Here is a 12187-nt window from a genome sequence, read left to right on the forward strand (position 1 = left end):
ATATATATATACAGATATATAAATAGTATAGAAGGATCTAATGTATCTTCCCACCCCCTCGTTCTATTTTTATATACAAAATAGGTTATGATTGGGGGGGGTCGTAGCTGCCATTACTCGGCACCAACCGCCAGTCCGAAATCTCTTGACACCCCCTGTACAGCGAGTAGTATGGGTTCTTCAGGCCCACTCTTTCCAATGAAGCGTACAACCATGGGGACCGAGCCGGGTCAGACACTCGACAACCTGGATACGCTTGAGGCTATAGTTACTCCCCCACTAAATATCCAATCGCAGGACGAAGCCTTGGATTGGGCTCGGCGAGATGCGGCTTTGAATGACGGTTTGACTGTGGACGACTTGGTGACCGGTTTGAAAGCCAGAACACTTGATCCGGGCTCATGGGTCAAGGCCTGGGTAGACGAACCCGAAAGGCCTATCAGATTGAGAAAGGTCTTGCTTACTTGGGGTGCCCAGGAAATAGATGTACGTCACAGTCGCGAAATCGCTGACCGTCAGGTTTTCCTCACCCTATGTGCTGAGCGATTTGCAGACCCAAAATCTCGTCTACCCATCGCTATCCTCATCACAGATTTCATCTTGACGCCCGGTGACGAGGCAGGCGAATCAAAAGACTCCATAATTCTCAACAAGCTCGTAGAAAGTCCCCTCCTCATTCTCATCCTACGCTCCCTCCTGCTCGATACAGACTGCCGATCGGTTCTCACGTGCCTCGCCCTTATCCTCTCTATCATTCCCCTCGCACCTGTCCAATTCAGCAGTCACCTCCCGAACCTCTTGGTGATATTAGGACGTATACTTTGCTGGAATGGTTGGCCGCCAGGGGAGCTGGCTCACTCGGGCAAGCCTTCGATCATATCAGCGCCTACCGCAAGTCCGGACGTCGAATGGCACATTGCATCTTCCCCTAACCTACTCGCTGGCGATGATCCTGCGGCGACGAAAACGGAAGGCGAGGGGATCGCCCGACAATGGCTCGTCATTCTGTATGGCCTGTGGCCGTCCAACGTCCTAGCCTTTTTACGAAATCCTGTGGACTATCTTGAGGGCTTGGGGGTGAAGTCAGTATATGCGGTCCAATGGGCAGATGTCTGGCCTCCTCGATACCTTGCCAAAAGAGGTGAAGTTATCTTGTCCGACTTTGCTGTTCATCCGCACCTCATGTACTTCACCCTGGCGCAAGAGAGGGAGGATGAGCGGAGATGGGAAACATACGATACCCCCCAAATTGTGGCACTTTGTCATCTCGTCGCTCATTCCGAAGCAAGGCATCCCAGTCGATCGGATGTGTTCGATGAATCTCCAGTTGTGGACTCTCAGTACCTCTCAACCTCAACACTTGGTCATGGAGGGAAGGAAGATTCCCAGCAGGATACTCAAAAGTTAAAACTTGATCTTCTGTATTCGGAAAGGTTGAGAAAACAGTATCTGTCTCGTGAGTGTCTAAGCTGTTAAGTGAGTCATCACGACTGACTATAGATATCGGTCGTTTACACAAATCAAATCTGAGATTCACCAGCGATGAAGTGGAAGTTCATAACTTTGTGAGGTCTGTCACTCATTTCCTAACCCGTCACTGATGGTAGGTCAATCATATCAAAGAGCAAGATAAGACAATCTCAACGCTCACGGAAGAGTTGTCACATCAAAAAATGGAAGCGTCCATGGCTCATCAGAAACATACCAAATGGCAAGAACGACTTCGTGATCAGGTGGCGGCTCTTCGTGATGAAAAGCGGGGATGGCAAACGCAAGTGTCTCAATTGAGTAGTGCTCTGGCGGATGTTCGTGTCGTTGCTCAGAAACAAAAAGAGGAGCTTGCGGTGATTAAGAACGAGTGAGCATATTTATTCTGCTGAGATTGTCTGACGTTTAGACGCTTCAAATTGCAAAATCAAGTCACGGAGAGTTCACCGAAGATACAGCGTATAGCCGATTATGAGGCTCGCATGAAACAACTTGTCGATGCACAGAAATTATGGTGAGTCTTTTCGTCGTTTGAGATGAGTCGAAGACCATGCCGATTCGTTAGGGAAGCAGACATTGCGGTTTATCGCAAAGCGCAGGATGAAGCGAATGATTGGCGTGCACGTTGCTACGAGGTGAGCAAGTGTTTATAAACGGTACCTCGGCTGAACCAGTCCAGCTGGAGCAACAATTGTTGGTATTGCGCAAGGTTCAGAGAGAAACGCCGATTCGTACTATCGAGTGAGAAGCACTTTCTTTCGTGATTCATTTTCTCACTTGTCAGAACTGTACCTGTTATTTCTGAGCGACAACGATCATCTGTACCGATTCCGCCGGACGTAGACTATCTCCAAGATGTGGCTGAGGTTGCGATGCGGAAGATCGAAGAGCTGGAGAAACAAAACATACAAGTAGGTTTTCCTCTGTTCAACATTGTCAACTCATATTTACGATAGCTCGAGATGGAGGTGACTCGCTTGACCTCGCAGCCCAAACGCATGCATATGGACGACACGGATAGACATTTCATTTGGGGGTCAGAAGGATGAAGCGGCGTAGACCGGGAAAGGGAATGAGGTCCCATCAGCCGGCCATCAAGCCTCGTGGTCGATAGGGGGGCAGGGGGGAATTCTGATTCAGAATGCATCTCATCCTTTAACATCTCATCTTGCTAGTACCAATAAACCAAAGAATTATCAACTTCCCATGTGTCTATCTTGAAATGTCAAGCAAGGTAGAGACTTACTATGATCTCCTTGAAGTCGACGTTTCAGCCGATGCGAGTCAAAGTAAGCGAATGACTGAAATCGATGAATGATTATGGCTGACGATTCAGTTCGAAAGGCTTACTTGAGACGAGCGGCTGAATGTCATCCTGATAAAAACCCCGACAATCCTGCTGCGACTCGACTCTTTCAAGAACTCAATAGTAGGTGTTGCATGCTGCACAACTCATCTTCACAGCGTTAAACCTTGCTAACTATCAAGAAGCACATGAGGTCCTGCGTGACCCTCAAGCTCGAGCTCGATACGACATCACTCTCTTGACAAAATCACATCCTCATCCATCCCTCAACAATCGGCATCCTCCCCCTCCCCCTCCCCCCGCAAATCCATCCGCGAGACAGACGAGAATGTCTCCGACACCGATTTGGCAAGCATCTGGGCAGAACCAACACTCTCCACCCTCCCTTTCTCTACCGATACTGCACAACATGTGCGTCTTAGAGGGATGGATCAGACGAGAGTCAATGCGACAAGCTGTATTGAGGAACGTCGTGAGTAAACGAAACAAAATTGTCTTTTGTCATTTTTTTAATATGCAGTATGTACAGCAATCGTCCACATATCGTCAACGACCCTTTACACCTAGGCTTGATCCCTTTCACATTCCTTCCCCCCAAATCCCAATCCCAAGACCTTTGATGGCGACAAACGTCGTCAAGATCCCCTTTCCTGGACATTTACATCTTCCAATGTCACAAACTTGCTGGCCATCACAGATCAACTCGAGAGTCCGACGTTATGCATGATTAATAGCTTTTGAGTGTTTCCTCGGTAAGAGCAATAACCTTAAATTGTCAGCGTTGTTCAAAGACCAAAATGCACCTTTTCGATGTCCGGTCGTTTTTCTGGGTCCACTATCAACATGGAATCGATGAGGGCGATCAACTTTGGGGAGTATCCGCCAGGATGTCGATATCGTCCACTCCCGACGGCCATAGCGATTGATTGTCCTTCGACCTCGAATGGAGAATGTCCATAAGCCACAGCGAAGAGTGTACATCCGAGTGACTAAAACATTAGCCCACTTAGCAGCAATAATGAACACTCACCCATATATCTACCTTTTCGTCTAGTCGCTTACCAGTTTTGACATCGAATAGTTCCGGAGCACGATACGGCATCGTTGATTGTTCACTTGCCGCATCTTGTTCCAGCAATGCTTGTTGTCTTGTACGAATATCGATTCGAGCTCTGAGTGTCAGATAAGGTACAGCGCTATGAACTTCTCACTGACTTGACAGTAGAACCAAAATCCATCAAGATTGGAGAACCATCATCTGCTATCATGATATTACTGAGAAAATAAGCTCATATCCAAACAGTATGTGAAGAACCCCACCCTGGTTTTATGTCACGATGGGCATATGGCACTGATTCCCCCTCTACGGTAGGATCACTCTCGTCACGGTCAAATAATGGATCGTTTTCACCAGACAAAGGGTCGGCTCCTTGAGTAGGAGGGTAGGTGGAAGAATCAACCGGTGAGTGATATCGATGCATAGCTCGTACCCTATTGTCAGTCGGCTTAAACATAATCACATGAACTCACGCTAAACAAGTGCCATGAAATAATTCCAGCAAACGTTTTTCAGGTATGCGATCGCCCGTATTAACAGCTACGGTCATAGAATCTTGTAAATTTCCACGAGGATAATAAGGTAAAAATCTATGTGATCAGAACAAAACTTTTTGATGTACAACTCACAAGTAAATGATCTTACCATGACCACTCTCATCTTGTACGATTGAAGAATCAAGAATTTTTATAATGTTAGGATGTCTGAACCTTCTGTACGCTTCCACTTCCTTCATTGCTGCTTTGACACCCTCTTGACCAGAAGTCACCAAAATCTTTTTCAGGGCGTAGGCTCGACCTGATTCCACATCATGTATTAGGTAAACGAATGAAAACCCGCCTTCGCCCAAGAGTTTGTCGACATGATAAGAACGACCATTGATTTTGAGTGTGGTATCACTGGTTCGGGTCAGTAGTGCTAAGAGTTGATAAAGACATTCACGGTTTGCAGATGCACTACAGGTGTCAGCTGATGGCGGACGTATGGAGGGAAGAGGGGAGATACGATGGGAAAGACATACTTGTGATATAGAGACAAAAGCGTCCTTTGCATAAAATCTGATACGGTCCAAGGCTATAGCGAGAGTGTCGTTGGTGTAGTTGGCCATGACGACCAGGATAGGAGTGAACGAACCAAGATGGCACTTGGAGTAGGGAGAGGGGAGGAAGAGGTGAGCCGTGCCGAGTTGAAATGCGGGGCACCGCGTTGACCAAAAGTTAAGCTTCCTACTTCTAAAGTCATGGAAATCACGAGTCAAGAGTTGTACATATACTCTCTTCCGCTCTACTCACCTTGTCGGTTTCACGTTGATGAGGTTGATCCCTTCAGCTCAATCTTTGACGAGGATATTCAGTAGACCATTCATGTCGAATTCACACAACATATCCCTCACCTCCACCGAGGCTCATTTCTGTGAGCTACTCGACGACTTCTCCACCCATCGTGTTCCACCGGTGGAATGTAGGATCGCAGGTGGTTGGGTGAGAGACAAGGTGTGTGGGTCTCCATTCTTCCTATGCTGTCTACACTGCTGATGTTAGCTTCTCGCTCTCCCGTCTTCAGATCTGGATATAGCCTTGACCATCTCATCAGGTTATACTTTCGCTATAGAGTTCGCCTCATACCTGACCTCTCATGGCGTGGCAATCGGCTCTGTGGGTAGAGTCGCAGCCAATCCTGAACAGAGCAAACATCTAGAAACCGGCACCACTCGTATTTTAGGTATGGAATGTGATTTCGTTGGACTTAGGAATGAAACATATTCAGATTCCCGGATACCTCAGATTGTGAGTTTAGAACGTCAGCCCACCTTTTGACGACAGGAGCCAGGAACACCAACTCAAGATGCCTTTCGTCGAGATCTCACGATCAATGCTTTATTTTACAACGTACACTCCCGTAAGGTGGAAGACTTTACAGGCGAAGGTCTTCCGGATCTAGCAAGCAGAATCGCGAGAACACCTCTGCCTCCTCTTCAGACATTCCGGGATGATCCGCTGCGGGTTCTTCGATGTATCCGCTTCGCTAGCCGTTTCAGCCTCGCTATTGACGATCAAGTGACTGAAGCCATGCAAAATCCCGAAGTCAAGGTGAGTGATTTCTCTCTTATCAAAGCTGATTGGTAGGCGGAGCTTCAGAGCAAAGTTTCCAAAGAGCGAGTCGGTATCGAAGTAACCAAGATGCTCAAACACGACCCTTTACGTGCCATTGAGCTTATTCACCAATTAGACCTTCATCAAACGATATTTGTGTCCACGACTTCGACAGAGCGTGGGAATTCCCTCAAAAGTGCACAGATCCTGGCCGAGGTCCGCAACCACTTGCCCGTTGACGAGTTACTTTGGCTTGCAGCGGCGTGTAGCCCGTTTCGTGACTTAACGATGCAAGTGAAGAATAAGGAGGTACCTGTCGTGTCTGGTGTTCTGAGCGATGGATTGAAAGTAGGTTTCTTCTTCGTATCTCAGGCTGACACCCAGTTATCGAATGACGTCAAAAACGCAATCGTCAACCTTTTCCTCCATGCCCCGCTCTTGAACCCGACCCTGCGATCACGATCGGAAATAGGCATGGCGATGCAGAGGAATCAACCGTGGGAACGAGCCTTGACTTGGGCTACGGTCGTAGCGATCCTACCTGTGTGGACGGGTAGACTGGAAGATCAGGCTCGCGGGATCCTGAATGACTTTCTCGAGTTCCGACGTCGTATCGTCGATCTAAAGTTGCCCGAATCTGTATCAGAGGAACCTTTACTAAATGTGAGCCCCTTTACACTGTCAGAGCTGATGAACAGGGCAACGAGGTGCAGACTTTGCTCAATATTCGACCGTCTCCGACTATCCAGGCAGTCCGAGTCGACATGAATAAATGGCAATTGGACAACCCTGGCGCCACCAAACGAGAATGTGAGGAATGGTTGCTACGGATGTGGGCTAGTGAACAGCGAGAAAAGTGGGAGGTCAAATCACCGCCAGCCGGAAAGAGGAAGAGATAATCGGTTGACTCAGTATCATCATGACATCCATGCATAGTACCAGATAATGGTGCTCATCTTGCGAGATTTGCGAGAAACTGGAAGCTGCCGACAGCAGACCGGCAAATGCCCAGGACCTCTCATGGACTGGAATGTCAGGTAAGGCTCATATGTGTGGAGTCTGGTGCTCACAGAATAGTAGCCACGACTTTTCGTCCTGAGCCTGCTGAACCCCACCCGCCGCCAGAATGTCTGAATTCTGCTAGATAGATGCCTTGCCAGCTGTCCTAGTCAGTGGAAGTCGAGAGGGGAGAAAGGATTACACACGTTCCAAGATGCAATTTACCTGCTGAGATAGGTAGAGTGATACTGTTGCCAATGAGAGATGTCTTCAGATGGGAAACCGAATCACTGATATTTCAGCATGAGGTGACCAATGATAGCATTGAAATAATAACCCACTCCGGTCCTTCATCCGTGTGTTGCCAAGGTAGCGATTCCGGTACCACGGTGTCAAGTCTTTTGGTTCAGAAACATCCCACGAGGCACAGAAGATTCTCACGCCATATCCATATCTTCAAATTAGCATTGATTAAGTTACCCTTTGTGGAGAGAAGAGAGAGAAGCATTTACATACCTGATCGAACTGAGCTGAAGTAAATCAGAAAAGCAGGTCAACGGGGTTTGTGATAACTTACGGATCACAGTTTTCGTTAACCTCAGAAGTTAGTCGAGGAGAGATACGACTGAACCAAATGACTCACGGTCAGTCCAGCAGATGTATGAAGACAGTTCAAGGTAAAGATACCTACGGAGACATCTTTTAGTCCTTGAGCACATTCACGTAGAATGACATCGGTGATGAGATGCATCCCTTTGCGATTCGGGGGAAGAGTACAGAACGGTCAGATGATGAAATACTTTGTATTTGTCTTCGTGATTACGAAGTACTCACAATGTCTTCTGCCACGGCATGATGTTGAGATTGACTGAAGAAAGAGTCGAGTGAGCAAAACTGGATAATCCCGACGGAACTCGAATTAATCCCGACGAAATTTTGCCACTTTCTCCCAAAATACGACGTTCAACTCCCATATCCCGTCACTACTGACCCAAATACCTTCACTATTAAAAAATCATCTTTCCGTGGCTTTTCTGATATCATTGGAATGCCTGACGCCTTCTGAGTCTATTCATACCATTTTCGGAACATCTTTCGGAGTATTGACCCCAGGGGAAGGGGCAATGTCCCGAACCCGAAATGGCACTTTGCTTTTCGGTCCCCTTTCGGCAGAATTCGGGGGCTTTCGGTCATAGTCACATACTCACTACTGACCAGCAATCTACCCAAGTGGATACCTGATTCTATGCGTGTATCTTTATATTCATGTTAACACATGCATGGTATTCATGTTAACACATGCATGGTATTGAATGCACAAAATCCTAGCAAGGATCCATCATGTTGACGTGTTTCTGATGGTGATGGGGTTGGTTGAACTTCTACTAAGTACCAACACGGGCTGACGCGATTTTCCCCGTTTTTCATTCCTTCCATTCAGTTCTTCTCTTCACTTCACTTCACTTCTCTTCAGCATCTTCATATCTTTTTCCAGCTTACATTAGCCAGCGTTTTTCATCTGCTCTCCACTGCTCACTCTCAACTGATCTCACTGCTCATTCTGCATCTGTGTGCTTCATCTCACCTTCCCCCTTGGCTCGTCCAAATTATCTTATCATCAAAATTAGAGTCTTTCCACTCCCCCTTCCTCCCAATCTCTCTGACCTCTTTGACCTCTTTCTCAAAATGCCAAACCCCTTCGACTCAAAAACAGATAAATCCAGTGTAAACCCTCCGAAAGGTTACAAATTACACCCCGACCATGTTCACTTCCAAAAGTATCTTCAGCCACAACACCCCATTTGGAAGAGTGAGAAATCACTTCGTTCTTTTCAAGCTGAGATAGGGTTCTACCTCCAGCCCTGGTGGCATGCAGAGCCGAAGTATCTTCCTCAGCATGCTGAAAAGCTAGGTCTTCGGGAAGCTACCCCGAAACAAATGAAGGAAGAGGGTATTCGGGCGATTACTAGAGGGTCACGATGCTATTCGGCGGATGAGTCGGCCACAAAGCCAAACTGTCATGTCCAGTTTTGTGTTTCGGCTTTCAATTACACGTGAGTATCTCTTTGTCAAATATGGCTCCCGAATTCGGGAGAAATTAACGAAACTCAATGCTGATCTCAGGCATCCCGAAGTGAAATGTGTCAATGTACCTGATGGTCGACCAGTGTTTCTCAACCGTTGGGACGAAGGAAAGTTTCGTGTCTGTGTCCACTGTTATAACTCCACAAAGCCCCCTCTCACCTGCTCCCTCAAGGGCAAGCCGACCAATTTTCTTGTCGAAGAGTCCTCCGAAAGTGAAAAACGGCCGAAAAAGTCATCACAAGGTCAGGACAAGCCTGAGGAAAGCTCGGATTCTGATTCGGACTCATCGGACTCTGAACATTCACCACATCCCTCCCCTCGGAAACCTCGCCGGCCAGCCACCACAACACGCTCTACAAGAGCTTCGGCTCCCAAGAAATCGGTTTCTCCCCCCCCTCCCGAAAAAGGAAAAGGAAAGGGAAAAGAAAAAGCTCCCCCTGCAGCTTCCACGGCGATTGGGTTCTCAAATGCGCCACTGCAGGAACCGGTAGGACCGAAGGACAAGCGTAGGACTGCTAGGGGAGGCACTGTCGCAGCTGGGGCTGCTGCAAAATCCCATCCGAAATGGGTTGTCAGACCTTCTCCGAAACCCCTCACCGAAGCGCCTACGTCTGCTAGAGAGCAAACTCGTTCGGAGGTGAGTTTTCTAAGTTCCGAACCGAAAGCAAGTCTCAGCAGCTGACTTTTAGGGAGAAACAGAACTTTCTTCTCCAGCTGGTCCTACTCTTGTTCAAGATTCCAGCTTGGGTCAAGATGATGGAGAAGAAAGACCTCAACCGGAACAATCTACAGCCCGAAATGAAAGGCCACGATTCCCTCCCCGCCCTCCAAAATTTGCCGATGTTGTTCCCGAAAAGGAACCCTCCGAAACCGCCCCCCCCCCGTTTTCTCTGCAGGTTTGCCAGCTGGGATCTCTCCCATACTTGTCCAAAGTAGTCCTGTTCATCCTCCTGTGAACAAGCGTGCCCTGGAGGATGTAGACGAGTCCCAGCCCGAACCGAAACGGGCTCGTCCGTTCTCCGTTGAACAAAGTCCTCCCCGGCCCAAAATGGATCTTACCTCCAAAAAGGTGCCCACAATGTCCCCTGTTGGTCCTGTTCCTTCTCCTGCCGTATCTGTTCGACAACAGGCCGTTCCCTCTGCTCTAGACCCATTTATAGCACAAACACAGACGGTTTTGGGTGTTACCTTGCAAGAATCACCAACAATCCCTTCGCCTCACAAAGCTAAAAGTGTCACACCGGCCCCCTTCCCCAGCCCCTCCCCTGCTCCGAAAGCAGGCCCTCCTCCAAACCTTCAACCTGGGTCTTCTTCTCTCCTCTCTGGCCCTCCCCAAATCTCCCCACTACCTACCTCACTACATACGTTTGCAGAGGTAAAGCAGTGGCTACAGCAGAAGCGCCTGGGTCGATCAGGTGTGCAGAGTCTTCCTGGTCCGAACCCATCAACCAATGTTCCGAAACCCACGATGGCTCCGAAACCCATAGTTCCTCCAATATTTGCTTCCCAATCGGCTCCCCCTCAGACTCCACCTCCCACTTCTCTCATTCGTTCTCATTCAGAATTCGTTGGCTCTGGTCCCACAGCTTTGCCAGGTCAGATACCCTCCATTCCTGTCACTTCGGTCAATGTGGTCAGTAAACTCCCTCAAATGAACCCACCACTCCAGCCCGAATTTCGGACCGAAAGGCCCACTGTCCCTTCTTTGGACCAGCCTGCACCCGAAAAGGTTGTCCCTTACATCCCGGCTCCACCGTCTACCATGCCCGAAGTTGAACAGTGTCTGCATCGTATGAGTGAGTTTCAAGAGACTCAGGCCCAGTTTGAGGAGCAATTCTCTTCCCGAATGGTCGCTCAAGTTTCCGAAATGATAGACTATTACCGAGAAATCAACCGAGGACGGCATCAAGCCTACTCCGAAAGTGTCACACAATCACTTTCGGGTGTGAGAGCTATCAATGGAACATGGAGCGAATTCAAAGCACGGTATGACTCGGTGGTTTCTGAAAGAGATGTGGCTCAAGGAGAGGTAAAGACACTGGACCGGCTGTACAAAGAGCAGATTGATAAGAATGAGGAGAGAGATCATGCTGTTGCCCGAGTCACCGCCGAAAAGGACGCCGAAATTGCTTCAATCCGAAAGCAGTTGGAGGAGACTCAGGAAGGGCTCAAGACTATGAGCCAGAGGTTCGCTAGTGCAATGGGGGATAAGGAAAAGGAGGCTCAGGCTCGTCAGTTTGCTGAACAGAGGTGTTCAGATTTGGCCAGACAGATGAATGAGGAGGAAAACGCCGAATTGGAAACTCTCCGAGCTCGGCTTTCGGAGGCTGAAGCAGCTAAGGGGGTAATGCAACAGCAAATCGACGAGGCATTGCAGTTTGTGCAAATTACCGCTGCCCTGCAAAATGAGACTGAGATGGAGAATGTAGGGTTGAAGGAACTCAAAGAGCAGTTGGAAGGAGCAAATGAGCAGTTACGGGCGGACCTTCAAGCGGATCAAGAGGATATCGAATCGGCCAACTACACCATCAGGCAACTTGAGTCAGAACTCCAAGAGGCCAAACAAGAAAAGTCTCGGCAACAATTCCGCTTTGACCTTAGGACCTCCCCTGCGAAGCCGAACGAGTACTCTGACCGAAGAAGAGCTCACAGTCTTGATCTCCCTTCCACCAAGATCACCGCTCGAAACTCCGAAAGTACCGCACCGAATTCCGAAAACGACCCTTCAAACTCCGAAAATGTACTTTCTTCAGGACCAACACGTCATGTTGCCATTCCCACAATCCCCACAAATGCAGACCTCCATTCTTCTCAAGATTAAATGTAGCCTAACAAATCCGTGTCACAGTTCCCTTGTATGTACTGTCAGTTGTTCATTTTGGCGAGTTTCCGTTTCGGTGTTTTCATTTCATGTTTCGGTCTTTCTGTGTTTGGGGTCCAAATGTCTCATCTGTGTGTGAACTAGCCTGTGTAATGCATTCCATGTCTGAACTCTTCCAGCCTGGCTCATGTTGCATACATCCCTGCAAGAGATACTTCACTGTTTCTTGTGTCAGTAAGCGAGAGATCCTTGTAGTAGGATTAATTGTCCCCAAAATTCGGACCGACTTCGGACAGCCTTGACCAATTTCGGACAGTCATGGCTGCATATATCACTGC

General features: G+C 48.3%; 4 protein-coding genes across 4 annotated transcripts; 2 read left to right on the forward strand and 2 right to left on the reverse strand.

Annotated features, from left to right (window-relative positions):
• Window positions 1-3276: 3276 nt before the first annotated feature.
• TREMEDRAFT_39060 (uncharacterized protein) lies at window positions 3277-4978 on the reverse strand. The gene is made up of 9 exons (XM_007004438.1): window positions 4873-4978; window positions 4794-4807; window positions 4481-4750; window positions 4325-4441; window positions 4115-4285; window positions 4010-4069; window positions 3825-3966; window positions 3598-3783; window positions 3277-3560 (listed from the first exon to the last, which is right to left on the reverse strand). Exons 1-9 carry the CDS (start codon window positions 4957-4959, stop codon window positions 3522-3524), a joined length of 1086 nt encoding a protein of 361 aa, XP_007004500.1. The 5' UTR covers window positions 4960-4978; the 3' UTR covers window positions 3277-3521.
• A 237-nt stretch (window positions 4979-5215) lies between these two features.
• On the forward strand, window positions 5216-6843 carry TREMEDRAFT_68702 (uncharacterized protein; the record flags this gene model as incomplete). Its single annotated transcript, XM_007004726.1, has 5 exons — window positions 5216-5344; window positions 5393-5638; window positions 5675-5941; window positions 5978-6607; window positions 6643-6843. 5 exons carry the CDS (start codon window positions 5216-5218, stop codon window positions 6841-6843), a joined length of 1473 nt encoding a protein of 490 aa, XP_007004788.1.
• A 14-nt stretch (window positions 6844-6857) lies between these two features.
• On the reverse strand, window positions 6858-7719 carry TREMEDRAFT_56936 (uncharacterized protein). The gene is made up of 8 exons (XM_007004491.1): window positions 7587-7719; window positions 7521-7540; window positions 7455-7473; window positions 7392-7398; window positions 7285-7342; window positions 7150-7233; window positions 7015-7104; window positions 6858-6969 (listed from the first exon to the last, which is right to left on the reverse strand). Exons 1-8 carry the CDS (start codon window positions 7692-7694, stop codon window positions 6963-6965), a joined length of 393 nt encoding a protein of 130 aa, XP_007004553.1. The 5' UTR covers window positions 7695-7719; the 3' UTR covers window positions 6858-6962.
• Window positions 7720-8629: 910 nt separating this feature from the next.
• Window positions 8630-11849, forward strand: TREMEDRAFT_62325 (uncharacterized protein; the record flags this gene model as incomplete). Its single annotated transcript, XM_007004606.1, has 4 exons — window positions 8630-8997; window positions 9068-9665; window positions 9718-9911; window positions 9962-11849. 4 exons carry the CDS (start codon window positions 8630-8632, stop codon window positions 11847-11849), a joined length of 3048 nt encoding a protein of 1015 aa, XP_007004668.1.
• Window positions 11850-12187: the final 338 nt, after the last annotated feature.

Source organism: Tremella mesenterica (assembly GCF_000271645.1).
Source record: "Tremella mesenterica DSM 1558 unplaced genomic scaffold TREMEscaffold_5, whole genome shotgun sequence".
Classification (NCBI taxonomy): domain Eukaryota; kingdom Fungi; phylum Basidiomycota; class Tremellomycetes; order Tremellales; family Tremellaceae; genus Tremella; species Tremella mesenterica.

Bases quoted from the DNA above. Each gene is read 5' to 3' on its own strand.
- TREMEDRAFT_39060 (XM_007004438.1), bottom strand. From the start codon at position 4,959: ATGGCCAACTACACCAACGACACTCTCGCTATAGCCTTGGACCGTATC. The intron at 4,442-4,480 runs GTGAGTTGTACA...CTGATCACATAG, and splicing joins CATGGTAAGATCATTTACTT to ATTTTTACCTTATTATCCTC. The intron at 3,561-3,597 runs GTGCATTTTGGT...TGACAATTTAAG, and splicing joins AACGACCGGACATCGAAAAG to GTTATTGCTCTTACCGAGGA.
- TREMEDRAFT_56936 (XM_007004491.1), bottom strand. From the start codon at position 7,694: ATGCATCTCATCACCGATGTCATTCTACGTGAATGTGCTCAAGGACTA. The intron at 7,234-7,284 runs GTGGGTTATTAT...CTGAAATATCAG, and splicing joins CACACGGATGAAGGACCGGA to TGATTCGGTTTCCCATCTGA. The intron at 7,105-7,149 runs GTGTGTAATCCT...TGACTAGGACAG, and splicing joins GGTAAATTGCATCTTGGAAC to CTGGCAAGGCATCTATCTAG.